Source organism: Zerene cesonia, chromosome 6 (genome assembly GCF_012273895.1).
Source record: "Zerene cesonia ecotype Mississippi chromosome 6, Zerene_cesonia_1.1, whole genome shotgun sequence".
Taxonomy (NCBI): domain Eukaryota; kingdom Metazoa; phylum Arthropoda; class Insecta; order Lepidoptera; family Pieridae; genus Zerene; species Zerene cesonia.
In genome coordinates, this window is record NC_052107.1 from 5,194,145 (window position 1) to 5,209,793 (window position 15,649).

Below are 15,649 nucleotides of genomic sequence, written 5' to 3' on the forward strand. Positions count from 1 at the left end.
CCGTATCCCGTAGGAATATCGGGATAAAAAGTTGCCTATATGTTATTCCAGTTGTCCAGCTATCTACATACCAAATTTTATTGCAACCGGTTCAGTAGTTTTTGCGTGACACACACACATCCTTACAAACTTTCGCAGTTATAATATTAGTAGGACGAGCTTTCGCCCGCCGTGCCATCCGCGCGTCAAAAAGAACTTCGTCAAAGGAATTTTAAAAAAAGTAAGTGTGTCGTTAAAGTAATGCATAAAAAATAAACACATATCTATTCACATGTACAATACTATAGCAAGGATGATTTTACAACAAAACTTGTATGAAATTTCATTATGGATTTTATTCAGCCATTCAAGATGGACATCACTACATTCTGGTTCAAATACAAACAATTAAATCAAGTGCTTGTTTGAACACGCGCAGTGAGGGGCTGCGTAGGTACTATATGTAAAACAGATTGATAGGTAAGTCCTCCTACATGTGCATACATAAAATATATGATAGAAGCAATTAATTTACATTTTCTGTGTAAAGAAACTTATATATTCGTCATAATTCAAGAAATATAAAATGTAGTACGCCATCTTGGTCTAACTTATTCCACTATAATATGAAAATTAAATCCTATCGCACTTTTAAAATCTAACATATACAATTCATTGTTTCCATGTTAACATTAAAGTACCAAAAACGCATAATGCAGGAGTTCAAAATTTCACGAACAAACTATGGAAATTGTAAAACTCGTATACACAACAGAACAATATATCTTTTATATTTATTAGCCTCCTTTAAAAGATAATTGCTTTACAGCTTATCAAGCAGTTAATATTATTTGACGCTGTTACCGTGGCACTGTTGGTGGATCTATTAAATATATAATGCTTATGTAACACAACACTGTTTACGTAAGAAACTTACGATGTAATTTGAAACTTTGAAAGGATGTGTTTCTTAGTTAACCGCGCTAGAACCCCGGGTTAAAATTTGTTGAGATACAGTCGAGTACTATTGATAAGTATTAAGATAGGAACCAGCGTAGCCGCGGGTTGCTGCGCGTTTCAAAAAAATAAGGCATCATTACTTAAATTGGATTGTTGGATTAAAAGCCTATTCGTAGTAAAAACCTTTATAGCTTCCCGTTTTACTTTTAAAATGAAACAAATTTTTGAATTGTGAATTGAATTTAGAGGTTATAATGAGCATATGAAAAAAACAATAGGAAGTTATTTTATTTATTCGCGGTTGGTAAATTAGTGTTAACACCACCATTCCCATTCCTTTCCTTTATTCCTCTTATCAATCTTTTCCTAATCCCTTTCCAATTTGAAGTCGGCAATCCATTTGGAGAGGCGAAAGGTCTGCAAACAACGGTACGCCTCCCAAATGTTCATGGGCGGTGGTAGCGCTCACCACCAGGCGACCCACCAGCTCCATTGCCGATGGTGAAATAAAAAAAACTAACTACCAAACTTGTTAGGATTTTTAAAATATATAAATGCTACTTCAAATCATAGTCTGAAAATGATCGAGTCTGAATTGGTATCAAACTCATTAATTACCCAATTTATTATTCTTTTACCCTAAAGTCCATATTCACAAAAAGTAATTTAATTTTAGGTGAACATAGTTTTAGTTAGCTGTCTAAGCAAATAAGAGACTAATAGTGCTATTACATGTATGACACATCCATGATATTTTCTTCCTTATTTATCAAAGCTTAATTTACCTAGATCTGACTGAGTCCTTTCAGAACTGGAAACAGTAAGACTGCAGCTTACAGCGCAACTTTGGCTCACAAAAATAGAGGAACAAGTCAGAGTACTTTAAAATTAAACTTTAGCTACTAGTGCTATGTTTTATTCAAACACACTTTAACATTGCTTTGATCACATTTTCAGTACACATTACATTTTTTTAATATAACAGAGATTTAACAAAGATTTAACATAAAATGGAAACATTACTTGTCGAACCGATTTTGATAAAACTTTTAATTTGAATACCTACTAATGTTTCCCATTTTAATTTAGTCTAGTTTAGACAGTTGCATACGAGAAAACCATTAAAACATATATATTATATATTTTTCTATTTTTTCATACAAAAAATAGAAAAATGAACTTTTTTAATAAAACATTTAACGGAAGGCAGTACCCAAAACAAGCAAACATTTAATAAGAAGCACCGACTTCGACTTGACTTTATTTTTTAATTTTGAAGAGGTTTACGTTTTGTTCATATCATAACATCAAACAACGTTGTTAAATTATTTTGTAACGAACCTTAGTCACAAGGGATATAAAATAATACTATTACCTTTCTGTGATTGTCACAACGCGTCTTAAGCGTTTTGATAAGAGACATAATGTGACGTAGCCCATTTACTATGACCATAACGCGTTGTGAGCTAGTTTTTCGCTCATTGAGCATTATCTGTATTTCAGCGTCACATAAATTTCCGTGATTTATTGCTTTCTTTCTTTCAAAACAATCCCACGAAGTCAGGAAGGAGGCAGTGCCTCAAAAATCACGGAAAGCTTGATCCTTTGCCTGATCTCTAGACTTGTTGGTCTTTCAGCTCTTTTGGCTATGAGAATAATATAATTCTGAATGCATTTGTTTATGTAAATAGTCGTTTTCTATAATTATCTCTTCGTTGTTTATTCTTTATAATCATTTTATAAACGGAGAGTGGGTACGGGGTCGAATGAGACTGCGCTATTTTTAAGAAAAATAGATAGTAGGTAAATACTTAATAGACAAATAATTTTATTGGATTCAGAGATTCAGATTTCAAATGATCAAAAACGTAGGAATTTTGAAATCATTTAGAATTGATTTTTTTTTATATTTACACAGATTTTTCATTTTTTGCACCCATACATATAGCTTAAATTGGAATATTAAAAAACCACGACGAGTAGTTAATATGCTCGATTTTACAAAATCGGTTGCGACGTTTATTAAATGTGAACAACAAATCGAATGGCTTTAATATTTCTAAACTAACTTCCCACCCTTACCCCCTTGTATTATTCCCAACTGTCAATTCTTTCCTTATTCCTAAACTTTTAATAGCCCGTAGCGCATTTGCCCTGTTTCTGCAAATTTTCATGGGCGATGTTGATCACTTGCCATCAGGTGAACTACCAGATCAGTTGCCCGCTCTTACATAAAAAACACCGAATTCTGCACTGATTTTACATAATTTTCAAATAGTCTTATTAAGCCCGGGACAACATTCACTACTTGATAATTTTGATATGGTGTAAAAATATAACAACAAGTTCATAAACATCTATGTTATTGTATATACCTAAAACTATTAAATTCGTGGAAACTCATTATTATTTGCAGTGCTTCTATTGCAAATAATATAGAGCCAATGAATACCTTCCTATCATAGCTTTATCTTATAACTTCAAAGCAAATGATCGGTTCATAAATGAAATGCTAGTAATTTCAAAATGCTGGTAATCTGAAATTATATGAAAAGCGGATTGCGTCGAGGTTATTGACCCTGTATGCGCGAAACGAAACATTACTAATTCTGATTAATCAAAGAACATCGAGATTCAGACATTTTGCAGTGCGGTTTTATCATGTCAATAATGTACAAGTTGTATGTTTAATCAATATTTTTTTCCAACACCTCGGAAATACTGGCACTATATAAGAAGTTCTAATTTGAGACAAAAACGTACGTAAACACCTTACATAGCAAATTGATTTGTTTTTATTAACGCATAAATTGAAAATATATAAAACACAAACAATTCCTAGGATAAAGATAATTAATTTGAAGGAAGCCATGTACAATCTCTCAAAAAACTGTCCATTGACTGGTATTACTGTTCCGTCTATACGGTACTTCAGCCGAGAGAAGATTTGATTAAACGTGTATAATAACCCATATAAGCTTAATAAAATCAATTTCTATCACTTTTAACGGTATCCAATTCAAAGATTTGTAGTTAAAATCTTCTGTCTAATAGTTAAACGAATACACGAAAAACTGTATTTTGAATATCTATTGATTAATGATTAACCGCATAGAAGCTAAACATTCCAGTTTTCATTTTCACAAAAATACACCAGCTATAATAAATCGCCAATCCTACTAATCCTACTATCCTACTAATCCTAGGTACTAATATTATAAATGCGAAAGTTTGTAAGGATGTGTATGCGTTTGTTGCTCTTTCACGCAAAAACTACTGAACCGATTGCAATGAAGTTTGGTACGTAGACAGCTGGACAACTGAAACAAACCCACACACATCCTTACAAACTTTCCCATTAATAATATTAGTAGGATTTGATAGAATTATGTACATCTAAAAACAAGTAGGTCTCAAAGACCTAATTTCGCATTAAGAATAACAAATTTATGCTAGCTAGTTTTAAATACGAACTTTATTTATATGCAACACTAAAAGTGTATTACTTTGAACAGTTTTATTAAAAGGCCTCAAATTGAATTGAGACCGAAATATTTAAAAATACAGTTCGTTTACTGCTTCAATGCTTAAAGCTTAAATGTTTTATGCCAGAAATATGTTTTGATTTCAACGTCGTTGTGAATGTAGGGTCGGTGTCCCTTTTAAAATATGTAGTTTATTGATACATATATAATAGATTTTTCATCTATGATATTTTTATTGCATAAAGAGTCATATCATGCCTGTCATAAAAGTTTATATAAGTAAAAGTAATAAGTACATATAATTTTGTCAAATTTCTTAAACTTGAAATAGACCTGTACCAACACACAGCATTAAATTGATCTACAAATTATTTGTATCGTAGTATCGTATTCATCATCATCAGCCCATATATGTTCCCACTGCTGGGACACAGGCCTTTTATGAGGGTTTAAGGTCATAATCCACTACGTTGGTCAAGTGCGGGTTGGCAGATGTATTTATCTATTTTGAATTCCGAGGTCCTCACCACCCGAGGTCCTCACCACTGAGCCACCACTGCACTGCAGTATCGTATTATATGTGCGTAAATAACTGAGTATTATACTAATACCATATTAATAATGTGGAAAATACTTGCCTAAGTATCCAACTTTCAATTTTATAAACTACAGGCTATAAGCCTTGTTCAATAAATGGACAGATAATACATAAACATTTTTTCCATTGAAACCATCAGTTCCCGAGATAAGCACGTAAAACAAAAAATCTTCAGCTTAATATAATCTAATAAGTATTTGTACGAACCGGAAAAATATAGCGTACATAGTGGAGCCTTATGGTGATGAAATAATTATATTTAATACGTAATAAAAAAAAAAATTATTAAAAACATATTTTTTGTTTATATATAAAATAAGTGTAAACATTAATTTATTATAATACTTTATTTGATAAAAAAGATATTCGAATTATTACACTAAACATCAGAAAGAAATTAATGCTTTTGTAAAATATCAAGAGAAAAGCTTCAAATAAATTGGTCTATTTAGTCCATAAGGAAACTCTGTTTATGACCTAACAAAATTATCTTAAGTCCATTAATGAATCAACGTTCTGCAATTTACAAATTTTGAATTGGAATCGAAAATTTATTATCTTTTTATGGTTTCCGTCATACGAGTCCCATACACCACTTACCACAGGGTAAAAAAGAGAGTGAATTATTTTATCAATAATCTTTACTACGTACTATTTTCTGATCCTCGTCTCTGTTTAACCCTATAACCAATACACTCGTAGATAAACACAACACCCACATAAAATAAATCCTCTTCACCATCCTCATAATGTTATATAAGAGAAAATTGAGTAAAGTTGGATATTGCTAATTTGTTTTTTTTATTTTACTCAAAAAGAGTTATGTAGGAAAATAATCAGAATAGTAATAAAAATTATATCTGAATATACGAGTAAAATTAGTATGTTATATATAGCGTTAGTATAAACTATAAATTTTTAGCTCACTAGAATTCAAAAACGTTTATTCACATACATCAAATAAATTTTAACAGATTACATAAAACATACAATAAAACTACTACTATGTCCAGTCCATGCTATCCTCTTATAAAAAGCACTGGCAAATTTAAATTAAACGGTAAATAATACTCACCGAGGGTTAAAACTACAATATTACTCGATATAAAGTCAATCAATATAGAAGGCTATAACAAAGCAGCCACAGACGATTCAGATGACACTCCTTAAACGTTTCATAACAAACATCAAATGAACTATATCTCCGTTTATCTCAAACACTTTTCCACAAGCACGATCGCGTGAAAGAGTTAAAACTAGCCGTCTTTCCTCTTCAACAGCCAACTGTGAACTGAGCCGCGATTTCATTGTGTTCCATTTTCCAACTTTGATATCCTCGACAGTTTTCGGAAAGCTCGAAACTGCTACATTGTCGGAATGAGGCAGTTTGAGACCAGAACTTTGAGTGCAACTAAACGAATATTGCACTATATAAATGTAATGGCTTTTTTTATCTCGTTGTGACTAATTTTTCCAAGTTCATACCTTTACATGGGACAGTTAGTAACCTAGTTGCAATATTTATAAATTCATTATTAAATTTGTATGTGCCAGGTCGAGCTGTGTACGTCACTATCGTCTTTAAGTACAATAAGTTTAAGTCTTTTATTAGGCGGAAAAATAAAAGATTGACTCATGCAATAATTCTTATTAGATATTGTGGCATTTAATTACAGAATTAAGAGTTACTCCTGCTACGAACTGCTTAGTAATTACTAAAAAAACAATTATTTTAAAGCTGAGCAAAAATATTACAACACGTGAAGAAAATGAGATACTTAAAAAAAAACTTTAATATATGATTTCTGGATGTGACAATTATACGCTTCCTATATAATGAAAATTATAGTTTCATACACAACTTAAATAAAAAATGCCATTTATTATATATCTTAGGGAAAACTTTAATGGAATTATTAAAGAACATTATTCATAAATCAGTTCGGTTCTGCAGTCGACAATCGCAATTTTATTTATGACTAGCTGCGCCCCGCGGTTTCACCCGCGTAAGTCCGTATCCCGTCTTAATATCGGGATAAAAAGTTGCCTATAAGTTTTTTTTAAGTTGTACAGCTGTCTACTGTCTCTGTCTATGTACCAAATTTCATTATCATTCAGATATTAAATGGTCACCATCGCCTATAATCACTAGCAATCCTGCGGGCATTGCAGTGCTTTGTAGGTCTTTTGAGGACCTAATATACCTATACTCTCTATTCTTGAAGATCGTTTCGAATCTTCACCGTACGTGGAAGGAAATTATGAGAATTACGAGGAAAACGTACGGAGTTAGAGCGACAAGCATCGACATGGTGTGAATAAAATTGAATTCAAAAAAATTGGGCAAATCATGATTAACTTCTTGCGTACTTATGTATTTTGTATAATTTTTAAAAATAAACGAAATACATGGTTATCTGGGTGTACTCAGAACAAAAACAGCCAGTGGGCTTATTAGGCTTATTTTTCACACCATACACAGTACTATTCAAACTACATTTAATCTTAGAGAGATACTCAAACAAAATGTACTCAAACAAAATGGGGCTTGTATTTACACTCAGCAAGAGTTCTCAAATACTTGTCCGAACTTTACCACTTTTCGTTTGACTTTTACCTAATCTTTTGAAGAGCGGACGGTATACTACGTCAAACGATATAAGCGTTTATTTAATTATGCAACGATTTAAGACGCATACCAGTATTATGTTTATTGATACACAGCGGTATAAAATGATATGGGGATATAGGGATAAATGTATTTATAGGGTTTTCTTGTTATTGAGCTCATGCTTTTATGAAACTTAATAAATGATTGCAGAATCATTGGAGAGACTATTTCTGATAACTTTTATTTATAAGAGCGCCTTACATAGTAGTTTGTTTGCTTGTCCTTCTTTCATGTCGCAACAGAGCGATATCATGATATGATTTTCGTGTCTGTATTCTAGGAGTGAAGGGTAGAGAATGTCACTTACCTAATTAACGTTTTAAGAAATTAACTCGTAAAACTAAATTTCATGCTTTAAATTTTTTAAACGATGTTAATGATTAAATAACAATTAGTAAAACATTATATATTTTAAACGTAATCAGAAGGAATTGAATTAGTAAAGACTTCATTACTCGTGTTCCCTGACATATACTAGCAAGATAGCTGGCCAAAATTATAACATCACGATTCCACTATTATTTACGAAATCTTCCATCCACTTCGTCTAATGAATACCTCTTTGAAGCAGACGCATTTCAGAAATCCATATTTATCCATATTCAACCTCTCCATGATCAAACCTTTATTTTGTAGCGCTCTATGCTCCACCAAGAAAGCCGCCAGCCAACCACAGTATTTAGTAAACAAATCAATAGGTCGATTAATATCTTTAATATCCCATAGTCTCTCAGTAAAGCTAGATTTCTATCTCTAGAGCTGTCTAGCTTTTAGCCTCCTGGAATAGCGCCAGCCAGTCCTGATTGCTACTATTGACTCAAATATAACTTCATATCGATGGGCATTAAATCTTGCTTCGTGAATGATTAATCCCATGAATTCTCGCTTTTGTTTCTGGTCAATAGAGATCAATTTGCACCCTTACGATTTACTACCTTAGAAATCTTGAGCTTGACTTCATTGGCATTTCTAACATTCTTTGCGACATATTTGATTCGTATAATTTTGCGTGCCTGGATTTCTATTTTTCTATCTGGGTCAATTTACCTGCCACGAAATCACCACATGAAATGTCATAAAGATCGTTTTAATATCGTTTTAATCTTTTAGGGTATTCAGATTATAAATACGTATAGATATATATACACGAGTCACGATCTAACTAAATGATGATGATGGAACGACCACCAATATAGACCTTGTGAAAATAGCAATCTCTGCCTTTTATTTTTGGAAGTCAGTTAACAAGAAACTACACTTTGCCAGTTATCATTATTCCCTTAACTTACTAAAAATACACTTGTATTTAGATTCATATGCATAAAGGTGTTGCTGATGATCACTACTGAGGGTCTGTTGTCAAACTAATAACTACGCTCTTCATATTTCTTAAGTTAAATGGTAAATTCACCGTCTTACCATATTAAATAAGTATGCATGTCATTAATATTAAGAATTTTGTTATAGGTACCTACACTAGACAAAATGTAACAACCTTTATTGACGGCGAGTGACAATTTTACTTCCACGATTTCCAATTGCGATCGAGGATTTCAAAAGTTAATGTAACAGCTGATGCATACTACCATCCGCTATCGCGTTAAATTGGGACTTAAAATTAGAACACGGTCCCATAGCGGCGACTAACAATTATAAAAACTGTAATATCAAAAAGGCTAATTATGAATATAACACGTAATTATGTACAAATTAGTGAAATGGTCATGGGTCTTGTTGTTAAAGCTTTGGGATTGAACGTAAAGTATATTTAAACTATTATACGACTAATAATATTATACCTCTTTAAATAAACCCGTATTGACAATAATGTTACAATGAATGTAACAATTTCAAATCAGCTCTGCATGCCACTTTCACACTTCTTTATATAACTTTATACTACTTTTAATAATGACAGAGTACGGTTGATGAATGGACAAAAGTCGTAGCATTAGGCGCTATTGGGTGAGTTCACGCGGAATAATTAAGGGTTCCTAAATTATAGGCCTTGGATTCCCCGTAAATCTCTCGGCAGCGATTCCTGTCACATAATCATAAATATTAGCTAAAATTGACACTATCTCCTATACCTATTATAATATATTACTATATTTGCGGGCTTCGTGGAATTAAAGAATATTATAATGTTACTGGGTAAAAATTTAACATACTGCTTAGCTAGCTTTTTACTAGTGAAAGAATCTTGAAAATATTTCGAGAATTTGCAAGAGAATATTTTTTCGTGAAATTGTAATAAATAAATAAGGAAATTAATAATTTATAAAGCATCTGTATGCTACAAAACTAAAAATATAACAAGGAAAGTTAAAATAATTATACAATTTATATACATTAAAATTAAACCGACATCAAAACCACATGCTAATGAGACCCTTACAATTAGAATTGAATTTATGAGATCGGTTCACAATTGGCAAATTAATATAAATAAAAAATACGCACAGATGAACATAGAACCTCCTTTTTTTGGAACTCGGTTAAAAACTATCTCAAACAATTGTTTAAATACAACAATCCGGTATTTTCAGTTCCACGAAACATGTTAACAATATCAGTTACAGGAAACAAAACAAAGTTTTCTGGTGAAAATTTTTTCGTATTTTGCATACAAGTTTTATTTGCATCCATTAAAGCATGAACGAGATACTTATACTCTATCAGTTTTACACGCAACGGAGCATGGTATTATAGTATTATATTTTATGTGGTATAGCGTTTTGAACTCTTTATGTATTGATCGTTTATAAAATCTTTACAACAGCAGTAGTTTGAATATGCCTTAAAGAAATTTTTAAATAATAGAAAACATGTCACGTGGCAAGATTCGGGGGTATCTCTTAGACAAATGATAACGAAGAAAAAAGGAAGAATCATCTCAATATTATTGCAATGATTTCAACATTGTATCGCCTTTATTAATTTTTATTTATAATTTATTCTTTAAAAATGACTCATTTATAAAGCTTTCAATGCTATAAAACAACAGGTAACATAATACTATAATAGATGAACCTAAAAATTAAGCGTTTTCAAATTTTTTTAAAACTGTAAATTTATTCTTGAAAGTAATACATTAATTTCTAAACGCTGACACCAATTTCTTTTCGAATGTAACGAATGCCATATTCTCAAAAATATATCAAACATACGTATATGTGAAACTCATCCTCCATGAAAATGCAAAGCGCTCCAATATTTCACTCTGGTGTAACGTGTCAGGCGATTTCCACACTTACAACTCTCCAAATAGTGGGTAATACCCCACGAACTTTTGTTTAAGCAAGTCATTCAATTCGTTTGGGATGTGCAAACAAGTGTTTTCCTAATCGGAATGTTTGACCGTTGTTGTATTTCGTAACGAACCAGCGACGAGGCTATAGCTTCAGAGGTATAGCTGTTTCGTTACTCGTGTAAAAAGTTCTTCTTTTTCTACTGTAGCTCACACTGGACAACTAGAATAGGGCTATGAATTTATGATTTGTATATTTTGATAGATGGCAATATATTTTCGGAGTCATGTGGCATGCCACTGTGTTTCTTACGGTGAGTGTCAGTCCATTCCTTCTTTCCAGTCGTCAGTTCTTTCCTTTTCCTTTACCTCTTAAAAGCGGGCAGCACATTTGCAGAGGCACAACCTGAGCGAATGTTCATGGACGGTGGTGATCGCTTACCATCAGGCGAACCACCAGCTCATTTGCCCGCTATGACTTAAAAAAAAAAAAAAAAAAATTTCTATAGAAGATCTATCTTTGGGGAAAGAAGTAGGAATCAAAGTATACGATGTTCTTGTATATGACATCGTAGTTACTTAAAAATAATAATCGATTTAGATTGACTTAGATTAGATTAACTTTATGAATTTGATCCCAGCGACTTTGACGTTTGTGTAAATTTAAAAAAAAAATGAAAATTTGCGAAATGCGAAAAAGTTCACAATATATCCACTACAAGAGGTGATAATGCATATTATGTACAACAAGAAGATAACAGACGTCTTTTCGAGGAAATTTCTACTTAGGTTATGGGTATACCGCCAAAATCTATACAAAAGACAAAGGACTAATAATGCCTTATAATTAGCTTTTACCAAACATGTAATTATTAAGGCCCTAATTAAATTTTACTTGCAAATATTTTTCAAACATTGTAGTAATATAGCAAAAAACGTAAAAACTTGTTAAAACATCCGGGGTAATAAATTAAAGTTATTTTTAGGGATTTCAATAACTATCACTACTAAGTGATAAAGCCGTCAAATACACTATACCTACTGCTTTTTTATATATTGTCGTAGCTAAGATTCTGTATAGTTGTATGGAAGAGTAAAATGAACAAATAAATACTATATATTGTCAAAAATTTTGTTTGCATGGCATATTTCGTGTTCATATTAATTTTCGTAAATAATTGCTTATTTTTATTACAAACTATAGTGCCTATTATAGAAGTTACAAACTAAACTATTAATGTTGACAACCCTAATTTCAAACAAATCCTTGGATATCCAGCAGCTTTCATGTTTGCCTATCCATTTGAAAACTTAACAAAATATTTGATCATTTAATAGAAATGTACTTTATAGCATCCAATCTCACTGAAATATGAATACTTAACAGTAATTGAATGGTCAGGAAAATGAATAGCCTCTCGCTGCAAATGTTTATCATGTATTTTCGAACCAAATGTGCAGTCTTATTGTGTATGTATTTTATGACTAGCTTTTCGCCCAGACCCGGAGTATCTTTTTTTTCAACTTTTTTATTGACAACCAACTTCAAAAAAGGAGCAGGTTATCAATTCGACTGCATTTTTTGCGTTTGTTATTCCATTTTTTTCACTGATGTTCATCATTACTTTTGTTTATTAGAAGCACGTGCCTCTCATGTGGTCCCATTTAATATTGGTCTATGTCTGATGATTAGAAGGATTTAGAAGGAAGTTACCTTTTTCTGCAGTCGGTAGAAAATTAGAAATAGATATGATAATTACAATTTCTCGTTTCGGTATGAATTGAGCATGCGAACGCTACAGTGTTCCGTGCAATAAATGGGTCAACCAGAGCCATGTTTCCTTCTCTTCACATACCCTCTTGATCCATTAATTATATTAATTTTACTGATTTACCATGTTAAACGAAGTTCCTAGTATATTAAATCAATATAATGGCAATATCAAACATGCAGAGCATTAAGCCTACATTACACGTTCCTCGATGAAGCTGTCAATGTCATGCATGGTGGACTGTCATCATGACAACAATACAGCGCAAGCGAAGACACAACTTCCACAGCGTGACAGTATCGGATATTAGAAAGTGTTGGATCGACTTGTCACTGACTAGCCCTGTATATTGTGGGCCTGTGTTGCAAAATTGTATTAACATATATATTTTTTATGTTATAGCGGCAATCGAGTTGATGGTTCGCCAGATAGTAAGCGATCACCACCGCCCATGAAAATTCACTGAGGTAGGAAGGATTGATGACAAAAGAAGAAAAGGGAATGGGCCTTTGGATCTTTAATAATTCGTTACTAATAATATATTATCATGCTATGAATGATTGGTATGATTTTATAACTTGTAGATGATAAACCTTTTCATATGTATAAATTGATTTTCTTTTAAGTGTCCCGAAATTAAATTTACACTTCGATGATGGTAGAAGATAAATAATTGAAGCGAATTATAAAAGGCTAAAAAGTCATTGTATCAATGAAATTTAATTGTATTGTATTATGTTGAATTGAATTATCCTTTATGATTTAATTTACATTTTATAGCATTAAAATATATATTTATAGAATAGAAAACATCGATTATAAAGAGGGACTCCATAGATAGCGTGAGGTGCCCCTTAAATACATGAAACTGAAAAAATGGATGAAGTTCATTTTCGAAAGTAGAATCATGGGTGATCAAGAGGTTACGCGTTGCCGTGCAACGGCGGTGGACATGGGTTCGAGTTTTACCTCGTATATAATTTTTTTTTCATACTTTGCGTTATTTGTTTTACCCTTTTTTTACTTTTATTTCTTTAAATTATAAATCGGTGCTGGGCCGATACAACATGCTAACAATTTATTTTTCTTTCATTGCGGGCAACTGAGCTGGTGGTTCGCCTGCCGGTAAGCGATCATCACCGCCCCCGAAGCGTGATCGATCAACATTAACGAATAATTGAAAAAACATTGGTTTCAATGAAAATAAAATGTACTGATACACGATGACAACAGAGGGAATTTATTATAGAATAAATAGAAATTATACACGATACTATATAGAAAAAAGTATTGGCGACTTATCATGAGCACAACCGACTACACGGTACAGTCGATCGAACTTATCCTTTCCGGGTGTTTTATTGCACTCCTCGATTACATTAGCAAATTCGTCTTTACGTTTATGATTGCCAACGAGGCGGACAACTGTGTCCTTAACAAACTGGCCTTCGCTGTCTGCGAAGCCAGCTTTTGTTAAAAAGCAGTACATGAATTTGCTAGTGTTCGGCGTTTTCTTGAACGTCCACGTCATTAATTTGAATAGTGTGTCCGAATCGACGCCTGTTTCGCTGACACAGTTTATGGATATTTCTAATAATCTCGGTACTTCTGATTGAGGGGGCTGGATGTAATCCTGAAACAGTTTTTTTTTTTGTATTTTTTATTATTTTTATTTATAATAAGAGGAAATCAATCACACTAATATTATAAATGTTTAAGTTTTCTTGTTTGAATGTTTTTCCGTCAATCATGCTGAAACTACTAAACGGATTTTGATGAAATTTATATACAGACTGGGTATTAGCTGACTTGCTTGATATTTTTTATCCCGATTAAATGCTCCCTTGGATAATACAGGAATTTTGATATCCAGGCGGAGCCGGGACGAGCGTCTAGTAATAACTAAATTCATAAACACTGACATTTTATAGCACATAATCTAATATAGATCAATTTATTAGATGATTTAAACAATATTGATTTTTGAAACTCATTTACATATAAGAATTGACTGAAAACATAATATAGCGGTAATTTCAAAACATAACCATTGTGTGAGGAAATTGCCTTTTACTATGTAATGTAAATAGTCACACATAGTTAAATACACACACACAAATTATTGTTTATTGAAATTGATTTATGCACATCTTCGTTTAATATGTAATGTATTTAAAACTGAGAAATTTGTTTGTTTAGTTGAAGGCAGCTCAGGTGTATCCGACCCGATTTGGATAAAATGGTATTGGTATAGAGATAGTTTGAAAACCGAGAAAGGACATAGGATATTTGTTATCCCTGGAATCCTTTGAAGACGCGAGAAAAATTGGGGGCGGAAAGCTATATATTTTAGTCTCTTCACCCAAATCTTATTATTCTTTTATTTATTTTTTTCTGATCCAATATCACAATTACATTTCTAATACAAATGACGACTGGTATAGTATATTTTGTTTTTTTTTTTTTTTTGTAATTTTGAATGAGTTTATTTTTTACAGAATATCTATGGACCTTGTTATAAAATTTGAAAAAAAAAATAAGTTACTCACAGCCTCTCCTCTTATTAAAGGGACAACAATCAATAAACAAAAAAATACTTTCAGAGCCATCGCGACCAGTATCCCGCTTGCGCTGTCCTCTTAATCTCAATACAATTCTTTTATACTCCACTTATATTTACTATGATGGTTAGTTCTATCGAATCCATTGTTTGCAAAAAAATTATATCGGTAGTTTTTGCTTATTTAATCGTCATGTTGCTAATTGCCATTATCATGTCTAGGGCTTGAGAAATAAACTCTTCATTGTTTTCATTGCGCTGAACGGCATGCCGATATACATTGGACAGGAAATCAATCAATAAATCTACAAAACACGGCTTTGAAATACAATAACTGTAGCTGTTTTAGCCCGCGACTTCGTCCGCGCGACTGT

At 32.2% G+C, this 15,649-nt stretch overlaps 2 protein-coding genes across 2 annotated transcripts in view; both read right to left on the bottom strand.

The window, feature by feature from the left end:
- LOC119840431 (acid sphingomyelinase-like phosphodiesterase 3a) overlaps positions 1–6,288 on the bottom strand; it is a 27,094-nt gene extending 20,806 nt beyond the window's left edge. Inside the window, exon 1 of the mRNA XM_038367044.1 lies at positions 6,098–6,288. The gene's annotated coding sequence lies outside the window, so the exon portion shown is untranslated. The remainder of the gene's footprint in view (positions 1–6,097) is intronic.
- A 7,645-nt stretch (positions 6,289–13,933) lies between these two features.
- On the bottom strand, positions 13,934–15,387 carry LOC119840454. Its single transcript, XM_038367077.1, has 2 exons — positions 15,265–15,387; positions 13,934–14,348 (listed from the first exon to the last, which is right to left on the bottom strand). The coding sequence occupies exons 1-2, from the start codon at positions 15,322–15,324 to the stop codon at positions 13,989–13,991; spliced, it is 420 nt and encodes a 139-aa protein (XP_038223005.1). The 5' UTR covers positions 15,325–15,387; the 3' UTR covers positions 13,934–13,988.
- Between the last annotated feature and the right edge of the window lie 262 nt (positions 15,388–15,649).